This window comes from Culex quinquefasciatus, chromosome 2 (assembly GCF_015732765.1).
Source record: "Culex quinquefasciatus strain JHB chromosome 2, VPISU_Cqui_1.0_pri_paternal, whole genome shotgun sequence".
NCBI classification, from domain to species: Eukaryota; Metazoa; Arthropoda; class Insecta; order Diptera; family Culicidae; genus Culex; species Culex quinquefasciatus.
This window is the reverse complement of record NC_051862.1, coordinates 1,277,653-1,291,991: the sequence shown is the minus strand read 5'-3', so window position 1 is coordinate 1,291,991 and position 14,339 is coordinate 1,277,653. Positions and strand designations below refer to the sequence as shown.

The 14,339-nt window shown below is 41.7% G+C and overlaps 1 protein-coding gene across 1 annotated transcript; it reads right to left on the bottom strand.

The window, feature by feature from the left end:
- Window positions 1-6,296: 6,296 nt before the first annotated feature.
- Window positions 6,297-13,705, bottom strand: LOC6037234 (transient-receptor-potential-like protein). Its single transcript, XM_001847112.2, is given in 10 exon segments — window positions 6,297-8,001; window positions 8,557-8,779; window positions 8,838-9,201; window positions 9,273-9,396; window positions 9,456-9,632; window positions 9,635-10,605; window positions 10,663-10,805; window positions 10,872-11,109; window positions 11,178-11,481; window positions 13,482-13,705. Coding segments are annotated over 9 exon segments (3,885 nt in total). The 5' UTR covers window positions 11,360-11,481; window positions 13,482-13,705; the 3' UTR covers window positions 6,297-6,538.
- Window positions 13,706-14,339: the final 634 nt, after the last annotated feature.

Genomic DNA, 14,339 nt, shown 5'->3' with positions numbered 1-14,339 from the left:
ATGGTTTGCCAAATTGTGAGAATTGATCGTGGAAAACAGGGTGTTTTTTTCCAAATTTATTGTTTTTTTAAGTGGTCCAATTTTTTTTGTGTTTTTGAACACTTCTTACTCAAGGCGATTTCAGAAACACAAAAAAGCAAAAAATGAAAATAAAAAAAAAACTCTAGAATTGAACCTTTTATCAAAACATACATTCTTAACAAAATTTCTGAATATATTTAAACTGTAAATTTGGATTTATTAAATTTTGGTGACATTTATATTGCCAGTTAGGCTATAGCAAATTTGAACTAAATTTTTTGTCACTCATCCCTTGTCGAGGTCGAGGGGAGAGTAATAAAAAATATCAAATTGAAACTTAAACAAAAAGTATTCCAAAATGTTTTATATATTGTTACAGTTCAAAATTAAAATATCAATGCACTCATGTTTTTTTAAAGTTTCATGTCTCTTACCGAACTGTGGTCTCGAAAATATAAATTTTGATGAAAACCCGAAAAGTGTCTCCTTTGCCTATAAACCCAAAAATAAGCGTGTGATATTCAAAAGGTTAGCAATAAACTGTACAATAAGTTTTTCTTGAAAATTGATTTTTTTTGCTTATTTTGCTTATGATTTTTGAAGGACTGGGTAACAACTAAATTTTTTTGTGATTTTCTAACATTTTGCATTTTTTTAGACTTTTTTTAATTTTAATTAATATTTTAATAATGAAATTCTTTCCACACCATTTATCAGAAGAAGTTATTTTTTCATAATAAGTTTTTCCAAAAATTGAAGGCATTAGAAATTTAAATAAAAACTGAATTACATATTAAAAAACAAAAATGATACCAAGAAGTGGCAAGTTTTGTAATCGATCTATAATTTATTTTGTCGGTGGCGTCGAGCTTATGAGATATTCGAAGTAAACAAATCTTAAAAAACGTTGCTTAATCCACCTTTAGGTGGTTGGTGCCTTCCTCTCATTTATAGAGTGATTACAATCCCCTAAAGTGTCCACATGGTTTATGGATCTCCCCTAACGTGATCGCAGCACCTAAGAGGTCCCAATAAAAATAAGTGAGGAGTAAAAAAAAATGACTTCATACAGACTTTTTGTCAAGATTATACAGACACCGCCTTTCAGGAAAATGGCATCCCTCTACAAGGCTTATTACGCGGCGATCAGGCCCGACCAGTTGAGGTTATGTGAATTCAGACCAATTTTCAAACTGCTTGTAATTTAAGATAGGTAAGTCAGATCTTGAAAATTCTTAATCCATAAGAAAGGTCTTCTCATATGTTTTCTAAAAATCTATAACATGGGAGGGTTTCGTGAAAAAACCACCCATTTTACCATAATTTTAATTTAATATGAAACAGTTTTTTAACATAACTTTTTAAATACATGATAAAACTGCATGAATTTAAATAGCAAGTTAGGGGACGTTAAGACGGATCGATCAAAACCATTCCGGCCAAAATCGGTTGAGCCTGTTGCAAGATATTCCAGTGACATTGATTTGGTACACATGTCTACATACAGCCAAACACACAGACATTTGCTCAGCTGGTTATTCTGAGTCGATATGTACAAATGAAGGTAGGTCTAGGAGGTCTAACTAAAAAGTTCGTTTTTCGAGTGATTTTATAGCCTTTCCTCAGTAAAGTGAGGAAGGCAAAAAGAGTAGATTAATCTTACTCGAGCATTATCACAATATGTCAAGCTGCACAAAATGTTAAATTAAAAATAAATGCAAAATAAATTACCAATTCAAAACGCCCTTAATTTTGTTTGGTAGGGTGCATTGTTTTGAGGCAATAAAAAAAGTTTTTTTTTCTATTTAGAAATATTTTATGAAAGAAAATAAAAATATTCGAAAAGCATAAACATTTCCTACAATTTTCGTTCTCAATCTTAGTTGATCGGAATGCTAATTTGCTCTCATTCTTCTGAGGATTTTTCGAAAAATTTTGTTCGATTTCCATGTTACGAGTTCAACTTAACATTAAAAATCGATTGGAAACTGAAAACTAACTTTACATTTCATATTTAAATTTATTTCACTATTACAATTTTTCAATATTTCGTCACCGCCATTTCGGCCACCATATTAGATTCAAAAATTTTGAATCACTTTAACATAGTTTAGGGGTCATACTTAAGCTCGACAATCAAAAATGAGACAAAGAAGAGTTACGTTGGAGAATTTAAACGGTGTGCGTCGCGGTCATCACGCAGGATTTTCGTTGCCGTTTCCGTCTTTGTTGTCCCCCCAATTGTACGTGTATTTCGATCCGGGTGGTTTCGCGTTTTCGCATTTTATTTCGTTTTATCTTTCCACAGCCGGCTGTCTAATATTAAATCTTTTATGCTAAACTCAACACCAAATAACCGGGAATAGTCTCATCCGCATACTCCGACAGATTGTCTTGAGAATGCATAATACATCACACCATTAAACAAAATTTATTGATTATTGGGTCGCATCATCATCCTCTATGTTGAATCCTGGCCATTACCCTTACCCACTAACAAAATCCCAAGTAGAAGTAGTTTTCCGGCACACGCGGGGTGTGGATATCGTATAGAACCCACCCTTGGTAGCAGCCTGTGCTAACTAACATTCCCGTCCCATTCCCTCGAGATCTACAAACTGACATGGCGGGCGCCGTTGGTGGCCAACGACTGTTTCCTATTCGCACCGGCTCTAGTTTTGATGATCGTGATGTTTTATCTTTTCAGCGCATTCATGCATGCTGTTGATAAGGGAAACATCATTTGATCGTTGAAGCGTGTGACCGGTTGTGCTGATGGGATATTATGGTCCTGTTCAGCAACGGAGAAGGACAACCATGGGTGGTCTCTCATGCTCATGCTCATGCTCACAATCAAAAATGAGACAAAGAAAACGAAATTTTTTCATCGCCTTTGATAATCTAGTCTGGACTGCACTTAAAAAATTTTTAACACCTAAACTCCCAAGCTCGAGAAAAAGGGGAGTAATTCTCGCTGAAAGTGGACCACTATTTACACAAGGTGCTCAAAAATCAAAAGCAATGTACTTTTCCAATAGCCCCCACCAAGTTATGAATGAAACCATGTTTGGTTGGTTGAATTAGTCCTCACCTCGGCGCCACGAAGCTAAAACATTTTTTTTAATTGGTATTTTTTTGACTTAGGCGCGTCTACAAAATTGCTAATAACTTTGCAAAACTTCAACGAACCCTTGATGTTTAGGGGTGTTTTGGAAAGGAAATGAGCAGAGCTTTCGAATGCACTTGTCAGAAAAATACCCTTCCATACATTTTTTAGCCATAAAACAACAATGTATTTTTAAAAGTCATTTTTGAAGGCCGGCGCCCCGCTTTATCAAAAAACTGACAAATCCATTCGAAAGCTGAGACGATTTCACATAAAGGACCAATAAATCTAAGGTGTATGTTCCTCCTATCTTTTTTAAACTTATTTTGATTCTGAGAGCGCAGCGCTCCGTTCGTATTTCGGGCGCCCAAAATGTTGCATTAGCTTGCCCCAATTTAAGGTTTTGTCAAACAATATAGGTGCTCACTTTTTAAATGATAGTTTATTATCCAAGGATCAAGATGCACTATCGATAATTGACCAATATTTAAGGTTTTGGGTTCTGCCAGGCAATTTAACGTCGAAAAGTTGTTTTTGTTTACTTTTTTTGTTGTTAAATGCTTATTTACAATTGGGTGGACATTTTTACAGTAAAACTAATGAATGTAGCATGTAGGAAATTGCACCACGAACATTTTTCTCGAGGAGAAAACGTAATTTCGATACTCCAACGCAAAGATATTTCCCAGAATTAACCAGCACGAACTATTATTTACATGCGGCATATGTTTTGGAACCCAAAGTATGGTTTCTTATAGTTATTTATGTCGCTGAATTCGGATTTGCTATCAAATTTCAGATAAACAGTGAACAGTGATATTTGAGCCACGCCTAAATGTTATTTGCTTGTAGTGAAAATGGTTGGGAGCGATTTTTCTATTCCTTGCAAAGTTATGGAAATCGTCATTAATTAATGACTGACGTATACAATCGTTCCACAAAATCATAAAAAAAATCCTTAAAAATGTAAAGCTTTCATTCATTTGTAAGTTTACATTGAAACCAACCAAATCACAAAACGAGATTTTCTGACATTCTCAAAACAATCAGAACTTGAAAAAAACATTCTTCATAAAAAAAATCCGTGAGTAAAATATCAATTGAAGGTGAGCAAAAGATAAAATATGACCGAATTCACTAGCGATTAAAATTACAGCATATTACCGCAAATAACTTTTGGGTGTGGCTCGAAATTTCACTGTTTAGGCTAGTATGGAGATCGGAAGGAAAGGGGTCAAGAAACAGCATTACGAACAGCAGAACAAAGGAGAGGGAGCGTTTTCTTGGGGCTTTTCTTCACCCTCTCTGGCTTGCTTTCGCTGCAGCTGCTGCCCATTTGAATTTTTTCTTGACCGATTCCTTCCGAAGTGCATACACCGCTTTTATCTGAAATTTGATTGCAGATCCGAACTCAGCTACCTAAATAACTGTAAAAAAACATACTTTGGCTTGCAAAACATATGCCGCATGTAAATAATAGGCCGTGCTTGTTAATTCTTAGAAATTTGTAAAATTGGCACTTTTTTTCTCACTAAAACTCAAATATCTTTGCGTTGGAGTATCGAAATTACGTTTTCTCCTCGAGAAAAATGTTCGTGGTGCAATTTCCTACATGCTACATTCATTAGTTTTACTGTAAAAATGTCCACCCAATTGTAAATAAGCATTTAACAACAAAAAAAGTAAACAAAAACAACTTTTCGACGTTAAATTGCCTGGCAGAACCCAAAACCTTAAATATTGGTCAATTATCGATAGTGCATCTTGATCCTTGGATAATAAACTATCATTTAAAAAGTGAGCACCTATATTGTTTGACAAAACCTTAAATTGGGGCAAGCTAATGCAACATTTTGGGCGCCCGAAATACGAACGGAGCGCTGCGCTCTCAGAATCAAAATAAGTTTAAAAGATAGGAGGAACATACACCTTAGATTTATTGGTCCTTTATGTGAAATCGTCTCAGCTTTCGAATGGATTTGTCAGTTTTTGATAAACAAAATGACTTTTTATGGCTAAAAAATGTATGGAAGGGTATTTTTCTGACAAGTGCATTCGAAAGCTCTGCTCATTTCCTTTCCAAAACACCCCTAAACATCAAGGGTTCGTTGAAGTTTTGCAAAGTTATTAGCAATTTTGTAGACGCGCCTAAGTCAAAAAAATACCAATTAAAAAAAATGTTTTAGCTTCGTGGCGCCGAGGTGAGGACAAATTCAACCAACCAAACATGGTTTCATTCATAATTTGGTGGGGGCTATTGGAAAAGTACATTGCTTTTGATTTTTGAGCACCTTGTGTAAATAGTGGTCCACTTTCAGCGAGAATTACTCAGAAGGGATTTTCCGTATAAACTCCTCCTTTTTCTCAAGCTTGAGAGTTTAGGTGTTAATTTAAATGTTGACATTTCATTTCATTTCATTCATTCATAATTAAAATGTTGACCTAAAACTGATATTATCATAAAATCGGTGCATTTTTTTTCTTAACCCTTTCAGGCCTGACGGGTCACATATATGACCCAAAAATCAAAATTTCCAAAACGAGCCTATTATTTTTGTATGGTCATAAGAATCATTTTCCCATCATCAACTAAAAAAATATTTTTTTGAAAATTCAGGCCTGCTAGGGTTAAGGCAAAAAATCACAACTCTGGAGTTTTTTTGAAAAGGACCAATAAACCAAATTTTCAGTTTTTGCTTTTTGGGTGTTTTTTAATACCCCTGACTCAAGGCGGTTCTAAAAACACCCAAAAAGCAAAAACTGGAAATTTGGTTTATTGGACCTTTTCAAAAAAAAACTCCAGAACTATTTCATTTCGAATTCAACATAACATCCAACATGATTGCGAAACGCGAAAAACTCGGTTCAGGACCCGAGGTTTTATTAAAAAAATGGCTGATGTGAAAAATATTATGTAAAGATGAAAATTCTGCCAAGCGGCCAGTGTTCTGTTTCCAACAGAATCCTGCGGCACTTTCCTGAAAATCGAAACTCTTTTTAAAGGTACTTTGCAATTTGGAATTGGATTTTTTTTTTGTAATTTTTAAATGTACCTAAAAAAAATTGACGTAGGAGGATCTTGTGATATGTGTTCACGTACACTCTGTGTCTAATAATTTTAGCTTCTTTTAGAGAAACGTAATTTGCTACCTTAAAAAAAACGACAGTTTTATCATTAAATATTTTCTATTTATTGCCAGATATCGATACAATCATTTGAAGGAATATTTCATGATAACACCTAGTAAATAGTATAAAAACAATTCCTTCTCTTCACAGTTCTTCATTATTTCACACTGTTCTAATCACTTTCTTTGGCATCTCGAATGGCACCTCAAAATCACTTTTCTAATATCAAATTTCACAGAATAAAAGTAGTCACAGTAGTACAACAATGTCAACGGTTTAGTTTTACAGCCATCCGCTCTTGGGTTGCCGTTTGATGGTCTTCACGTCCTCAATCTTGTTTATGGGACGGAGACACGTCGGCGACGGCGGAGCGGTCTCCACTGTTCCGGCCGGCACGAGCTGCTCCAAGCTGGAGTTGACGTCCGACGGTATCTGCTGGTCGGCCATCGTGTCCACCTTGAAGGCCGGTGGCGGCGGCGGCGACGGAGATTTAGCCTTTACTGGCGGGGATTGTGGGGTCTTTGGGATCGCTCCCAGGTTCTTGGGGACGGGCAGGGGTGTAGCTGGGGTGGTTGATAGGGTTGGGATCACGAGGGCTGGTTCCTCTTTGGAGGGTGGTGGTGGGATCATTCCTTGGCCGGGTTGTGGTTTACTGGCCACCGGGCGGGACACCGAGATGTCGCTGGAGGATTCGGGGGCTGCTGGGGCAGCCGACTTACGTTTGACGACCTTCGGCGGTGAGTTGACACCTGAGACGAGTGGTGACGGATCGTCGGCATGGACAACGGTGGCCGCCGGTTGATCGGCAGCGACGACCGGGGCCGAGGGTTGAGGAGGTGGTGGAGATTTAGCCTTTGCCGGGGAAGCTGGTTTGGATGGGGCCGGAGTTGGGCCCTTGATCTCAACCGAGGGAATAGAATCGAAACTGTCCTTGGAACCGGCCTTCTTGAAGGGGTGAGGTATGTCGGAAGTCACGTGAATGGCCGGTGGTGGGGACATTGGAGGATTCTTAGCTGGGGGAGGCGACATGACCTTTGGTGGGGATCTCACATCAAGGGAAGTAATCTTTTTATCGTTGCACGGTTCCGGAGATGTTGGCGAACTGCCCACAATTGAAGCCATCGTTGGTGGAGCTGGAGAACGGGTACCGGCCTTGTTGGCCGGAGATTTATCTCCTGGTTTCGGCGATCCTCTCATCATCATCGGCGAAGGGTTCTTGCTGAGAGCAACCTGCAGCTGAGCGGTCAGCAGATCCAACGGGGTAACGGAACGTTGACCATGGTCATCCGGTCTCAGGGTGGCATACGGAGAAACGACGGAGCCTCCAGTTTCCTCGGCCAACTGGTTGATCAGCATCGCCAACGTGTTGGTCGTCTCGTCCGCGTATCCGTTGATCGACGGTGAAGCACTTCGGGATCGTGGCAACGGACTTCGCTCAACCAACCGGCGTGCCTCGTGCATGGCCTTCTGGAGCTGCTGTTGCTGCTTGAAGCTGTCCCGGTTGCGACATCGGCCAATCTGCGAGTTGGTTTCAATTCCTACCCCGGACATGACCTGGCCCCACTTGGCCGAGGCCGTTTGGGTTGCGACCTTCTTCGCCACGCGTCGGAACTTGGCCAACGGATTGGCGTCCTCTTGCGCTTCCTCGTCCTCTTCGGCCAATTCGTTCTGCACGTCTATCGGGGCCACCTGGAAGTCCTTCATCAGGCGACGCTCCCAAACCTTCATGCGCTTCGCCAGGACAGCTGCGTGTATTCGAGTTATAAAACAATTAATTTGAGTTATTGTTTCAAAAATAACAAAATTCTACGCGTTTAGCACTACATCAGATTCTTTTCCAAATTTTACATCATCAACAACGGAAATTATCTGCCATCCAGAGCGGTATAAGGGCCAATCATTTTAGATAGCCCACTGAGAAATGTAAAACCCCGATCGTCGGCCCGCTTTCAGACTGATTGAGGCTTTTCATTTCTCAAAGGGTGTTTGCTGTTGTAACAGCGCATAGATGTGAACTGTCATTTTAAAGTCTTGTTATGTTTTGATTGATTTTCCGTTGGTTGCCAACATTGATTGCCCGTGTGCTCTCTTGTACTAAGCTTGCTGGGATTTCCAAGAGAGCACACTGGAATCGAAATGTCTTCGCTTGTTTAAGTTCTACTAAAGAACCTTGTTTTAATTTCTGTTCGTAAACGACTGGATTTTGTGGTATGCACTACGTAAAGACGGTTCGCGTCCGGACCAACATAAACAAAAGCATTTCTAAAAGCAATAACAAAAAAAACAAAATTCCCACTCACTCTTCTCCTTGCGATCGGCCGCCGACACATCCATGCCATTCTTCTCGAAGATCTCCAGCAGCTCGTACCGCATGGCGGAGATTTCACCCTTGACCTCGTTGATATCGTCCTCCGTAACGGCACTTTCCTCCATGCGGCGGTGCATGGCCGACACGTAACGCCACACCAGCGCCCGCATAACGTTCGTGTAACGCTCGGCCCGCTCCTTGTCCTCCTTGCGGCGCTGTTATTGAGAGGATAGGTGAATTTTTCCGGCAATTGTTGATGTCACAAAAACTTACGATGGTCGACTCGCGCTTGATGTCGCGCTTCTTCTTCTTGCCAAAGATCCGCAGCAGGTGCTTCATGGTCGGGAAGATGTTGAAGGGCGGCGGCAGCGTCGAACTCTCCTCGAAGTAGCTCATCCAGAGGCGCGTCCGGGCAAACTTCCACTCGGTGTCCGAGTGTTGCTCGATCATGGCGTACGAGTTGGACATCATAGCGATGAGGAGGTTCAACAGCACAATCACGTTGATCACGCTGTACGAACCGAACATGAGCAGACCCCAGAAGCGCGTGTACGACTTGATGCCCTGCAGTTCGAAGCTCTCCAGCCCGACCATGCCGAAGCTGGCCCAAAACAGTGACTGCGACGACTCGAAGAGGCTGAAAGAATGAGAGAGAGAGAGATGGTGGTGATCGTGGCCTGCGAGACCTAGTTGGGGAGATGGTCATACTTTCCGAAACGTCTCCACTTCATGCAGGCGTCCCCTTGGTTGTCCCAATCCGGTAGTCCTCCCTTCAAGCTGTAGCACTTTGACTTTTCCAGGTCGGCAAAGTACCAGAGCAGTTGGTTCAGACCTGATGGGGGAAGATCGTTAGACGGGCGTTTTCAACCTCCAATGATCTCACACACTTACCACAAGCGAATGCAAACAGTACCAAAGAGTAGATAAAGAAGAACTTGACGATATCGATGACCATGCGACCGAGCGAGATCTGCAGCGGTCCGAGATGCGGGTTGATCGAGAACAGATGGACCAGTTTCAGGGCCGAGAAGATGTTGGCCGCTGCGAACAGACCTTCCGCGATCAGCTGGGGTCAAAATCGTCCCAGTTCTCACGTGCAATGTACGCCGTACTCGGGTCTTTGTTAACCTCCGACGTCTGCTGAATGTACGCGATCACTCGAAGCAACACCACGCAGCAGTACAGGAAGTTTCGAGAAAAGTCGATAAAGTTCCACATGTTCTTCAGGTAGCTCTGGATGCCTTCGGCGAAGATCTCCTGAGTTTCCTCCCAGATGAATCCGATCACGTAGATGACCACGAGGCACTCGAGATACGTTGGACCGTTGCCTCGCTGGCGGGCCAACTCTTCCTGTAGGGCTCGTTTCATACTCTCCGTACCAAACAGTAGAACTACCTGAACTTCAGCTCGCTGGGACACCAATATCAACAGAAACAGGAAGAACAAATACGACGACGCATGGATCAAGAACTTCATGAACGGTTTTCGCATAAACTTGGACGTTTCACAGGTCGGCGCGATCATGTAGAGCATACAGTACAGCGGGAACAGGACGGCCACTTTGGTGATGATCGCGATCTTGTCCAGCGCAGACTTGCGACGGAACCCAGGAACTCCCTCGTACCACATGGCGGCCAACAGTTGCTGGATGTTCGGATGAGCGACAAATTTCTTCTGTTTGTAGTCAATCGCAAGCTCCAACCGAGTCAGTTTCATATGATCGCCATCCATGTACGGCGGCGACTCCGGATCATAGTTCAAAATGATGGCCAACTCTTGCGAGCTACGCGACTGATCCAGTAAATCCACGGCAAACGTCTGACACTGCCGACGCAACTCGAGATATTCCGATTTGCACTCCTGTTCAGCAAAGGCCAAGTTACGCAACTCCCAAGACAGCTGGAAAGCCGTCAGCAGTGGATCCTGCGAACTGAGCGCGATCAACGACGGACTCGCCAACGCACGGTACTCATTGACACGGGCCAACGAGTGACGCAGCGAATCCTCCGACGATCGACGAATACACTCATCACAACCGCACCTGCAACGACATTAATCAGAACCAGAATCCAAGTGATCGCGCACCCGATCCCCTTACTTGACATCGTGGGGCATCGGAAGAGTCGCTCCACGATCGAGCAGAATCTTCAAGATTTCATAGTTGTTCTTGTGAGCCGCCAACATCAGCGGCGTCACGTCCGGCGTAAACATGGCCGTGTTGATATCGACCTTTTGCCAGCTCTGCGAAAGATCATCGAAAGTCAGCAAAATGATCACCTCAAGAGCACACCACAAAGGCGAACTTACGTAAGGTTCCCCTTCCTTGTGGATCAGTTCTTCGTGCTCCAGCAATAGCTCTACAGCTTCCACAAACTCGGCGTTGATGGCTAACAGCAGTGCGTCCTTGGTCTCGACCTGCATGATCACAAGCATCTCGACCATCTCCAGGTTCTCACCGTCGATCGCCAAGGTGAGCGCACCACGACCCAGTGAGTCCACGCAGTTCACGTTGATGTGATGCTTCCGGTGGGCACGCTGGAGGATTCTGAAGCGGAACAAAACCCCAATATTTCAAACGATCCTCAAAAGCAAGATCACGCAGCCGGGTCCTACCTCTTCACCGTGGCAAGATCGCCTCGCTCAACCGCCAGCAGATACTTTTTCTCCTCCAGGGACAGGGGCACGGGCAGGTTGATGTTGCCGATGGGCATGGTCAGGATGGAGTTGGAGGGTACCGGTGAGGGTGCCTCGATCTGGAGGCCAACCCCTCCGGGGTCTTTCTTCTCGTTGGACATCTTCAGTTTTAGCAGTGGTTAGCGATCACGAAAAATGGCAGCATTCGTTAATCGAAACGCGCTTCGCGGTGTCGCCGTGGCACTGGACGAGCTAACTCTTGTTGGTCCCTGCTCTGAAACGACTAAAACACCGAAGAAGCACTCTAAGAATTTGCACTCGACTCGGACTCGGGGATCTGACTTTCGCGCGATCGATTTTCCCTCACTACCTACATCCGGTTTTTTGCGTTTTGCAAGTACCAGCAGTGTACTACTTATATCCCAATTATAATCGTTCAATAAGCGCGGAAAATTGCCACACTTGCAGGGCTGCAGCGCGTCGTCGCCGCATGGTACACGAAGAAATGATGAATAATCGTTTCGGATAAAACAGGAAAAAAACACGTGAACTGGTTTTCATCCAATTATCGAAAGGTGTGGTGGCATTGCCGTAAGTATGTAGCCCTTGCTGGGAGGAATGATGACCAGCAAAAGCTGTGCCGGAATGTTGTGAATAAATAAATAAAAGCAGATTGTGATGTTCTGTTGACCGTTATGACGAATTACAGGGAAGTCATAAAGTACGACCGTACGTTGTAAATATTTTTTGAATGTCTCTTAGACCAAGCAAATATTTTCAAAAATTTAAATAACAAGCCATAGTCTCAACATTTAAATGAAAAATGTGTTCTAGAGGCATTTTACATTAGTTCAGTTGTTTTTCAATCATTAGAATTCAAAAAATGACAAAAACAAAAAAATTAGCGAAAACAAAACTTTTTGCGGTACTGTACAACGAGAATTTTCAAAAATTCTAAAGTTTTTTTATAAACATGATAAAAATGATTCTAAACGTAGGGGAATGCATTTTAAATTGATTTGAGCTGATTGCACTTCAATTTCCATTGATTTAAAAAAAATTGCCCTCAATTTTTCGAGCCGTTTATGAAAGGCCGAAGTCGAAATTGAGAAACAGAAATGACAAGCCATATTTTTCACACTAGATTTTTTTATGATTGTAATAGAAATAATTTCCATAAATTTCATCAAAATTTGTTGTCAGTTGAATGCTTCAAAAAATATTTTCATCGAAATATCTAAGTAGGCGGTGTTCATTATTCGAATGGGAAGTAAATCCAGATTTTGGAGAAAGTCGCTTTTTATTTTACAAAATTGGGAATATTTCTGATTAAATTGAACCAAACCTGATACTTGTTTTATGGGAATTTTAAGAAAACTGTCCTCTACAATGTGTTATGCTCGATTTAGTATCTGGGCTAGCTGTTGATGTTCTTTCATGACAAATTGTTGGTCTAGGCCTCCCGACGAAATATGTCGCGAAAGAAATCTTCTTTGACAGTGCCAGTTTGATAGTTTAGTGCCACACGCCGAATTTTTTAATTTATTTTTTTTTTGTTCTAGGAAACACACCGTGCAATCATTAGATTTGACAAAAAAAAATGCAGAGAAAAGTTGTGCGGGATTTTGCATTGAATTGAAGATTTTTTAATTAGCCCAAACTTGCTCATATGATTCTAAACGCAGAGGAATACGTTTCAAATTGATTTCAGTTAATTGCACTTAAAATTCCATTAAAAAAATTACATGTTTGTAATTTTTTTTTTATTTGTTTCCGGGTGACATTGAATGCACTTGGAATTACGCGGAGTTATGATATTTTGAATAATGCGTTTTTTTTTTTTTTTTGCGAAAATCGACGAAATTGGCCTTTTTGGACCACCCTTACACAGCATAGGTTACACTAATGGAAAAAAAATATGGGTCTTATTATTTTGACTAAGGAACCCAATTTTGGGCCCGATCGGAAAACTGTTTTTTTCCAAATCATGCTGTTTTCGTGGGGAATTGCTGTATACCTCTACAAGTTGTTTGGAACAGTTATCCACAAATCAAGACAAATTTTGGTGATGATTTTCACATTCCTTTTTAAGATAGGGTGATGATCATTGTTCCTTCAGAATGATGGTCGCCTTCTCTTTTTAACTGCGCTTACTTTGATCGCCGTTTATAACAGTCCAGTCCATGTACACTGAAATTCCTTGCTAAATGTTTTGCACAAAACTTTCACGAAGGCCAAATCCTCTAGAGTTGACACAATTCAGAAAAAAAACGTATCACACACCTCTCTCTTCCAGCTGTCTCGATTTAGACAAATTCCGCCACCATGCGGAGAGGATTCTTCACGGTCCGGTCAATCCACAGTGTCCCCTCGTCGGAAAACCGAACCCACCGAACACTGACCCGCACCAAAACCGCCAAAGAACCGCACCCTAGCGAGGTCCCCCTCTAGCGACTAGACTAGAAGCAAACGGCCGCGATCTGTCCACTGTGACTTGCAGAAGCCATCAAAAAGGCTGGCCACCGCCGGTCGGGGTTTTATAGATTTTCGGGTTCCGGGCATTCCTCCAGTTCTAATCCAATTGAACCAACGACGACAGCTGATTTGCTATGCGATGTTACTGTGGCTTGCTAGAGTGATTCTAACTGTTCCTTAATTTTGCTTTTATGATATTATTTTTTCTTCAAGTTGTTTCACTAAAAGATCCAAAATATATAACATTTTTCATAAATTAAAAAACTTCAATTTAACTAAGCAAAAAATGTAATATACAACTTGTGATCCACCCTAACGATCCTCCAAGAAAATATCGCCAAAGAAAGTGGAAAACACTCACGTTCCACGTGCATTTCTTTGAGTCAGTAAGCAATGCCTACTTAGATTGAAGAAATTAAATCCTGGTGCACATGTTTTCAGTTTTGCAAAATATTGCTGCACTTTGGCCGTCGTGTGTCCTTCAGTCAAGGTAGACAACGACGACGACAATGCTAATTTTACTTGCAGGTTTATTTTTATTGACAAACTCGGTACAATAGGGACGTTGCAATGTTGCACGGCTTGTTGTGGTCGGGTGGCGACCGATTCCTCGATTGTGTTACGCGGATAAGCTGATGTTTTGTCAGCAGTCATAACATAGGGGTG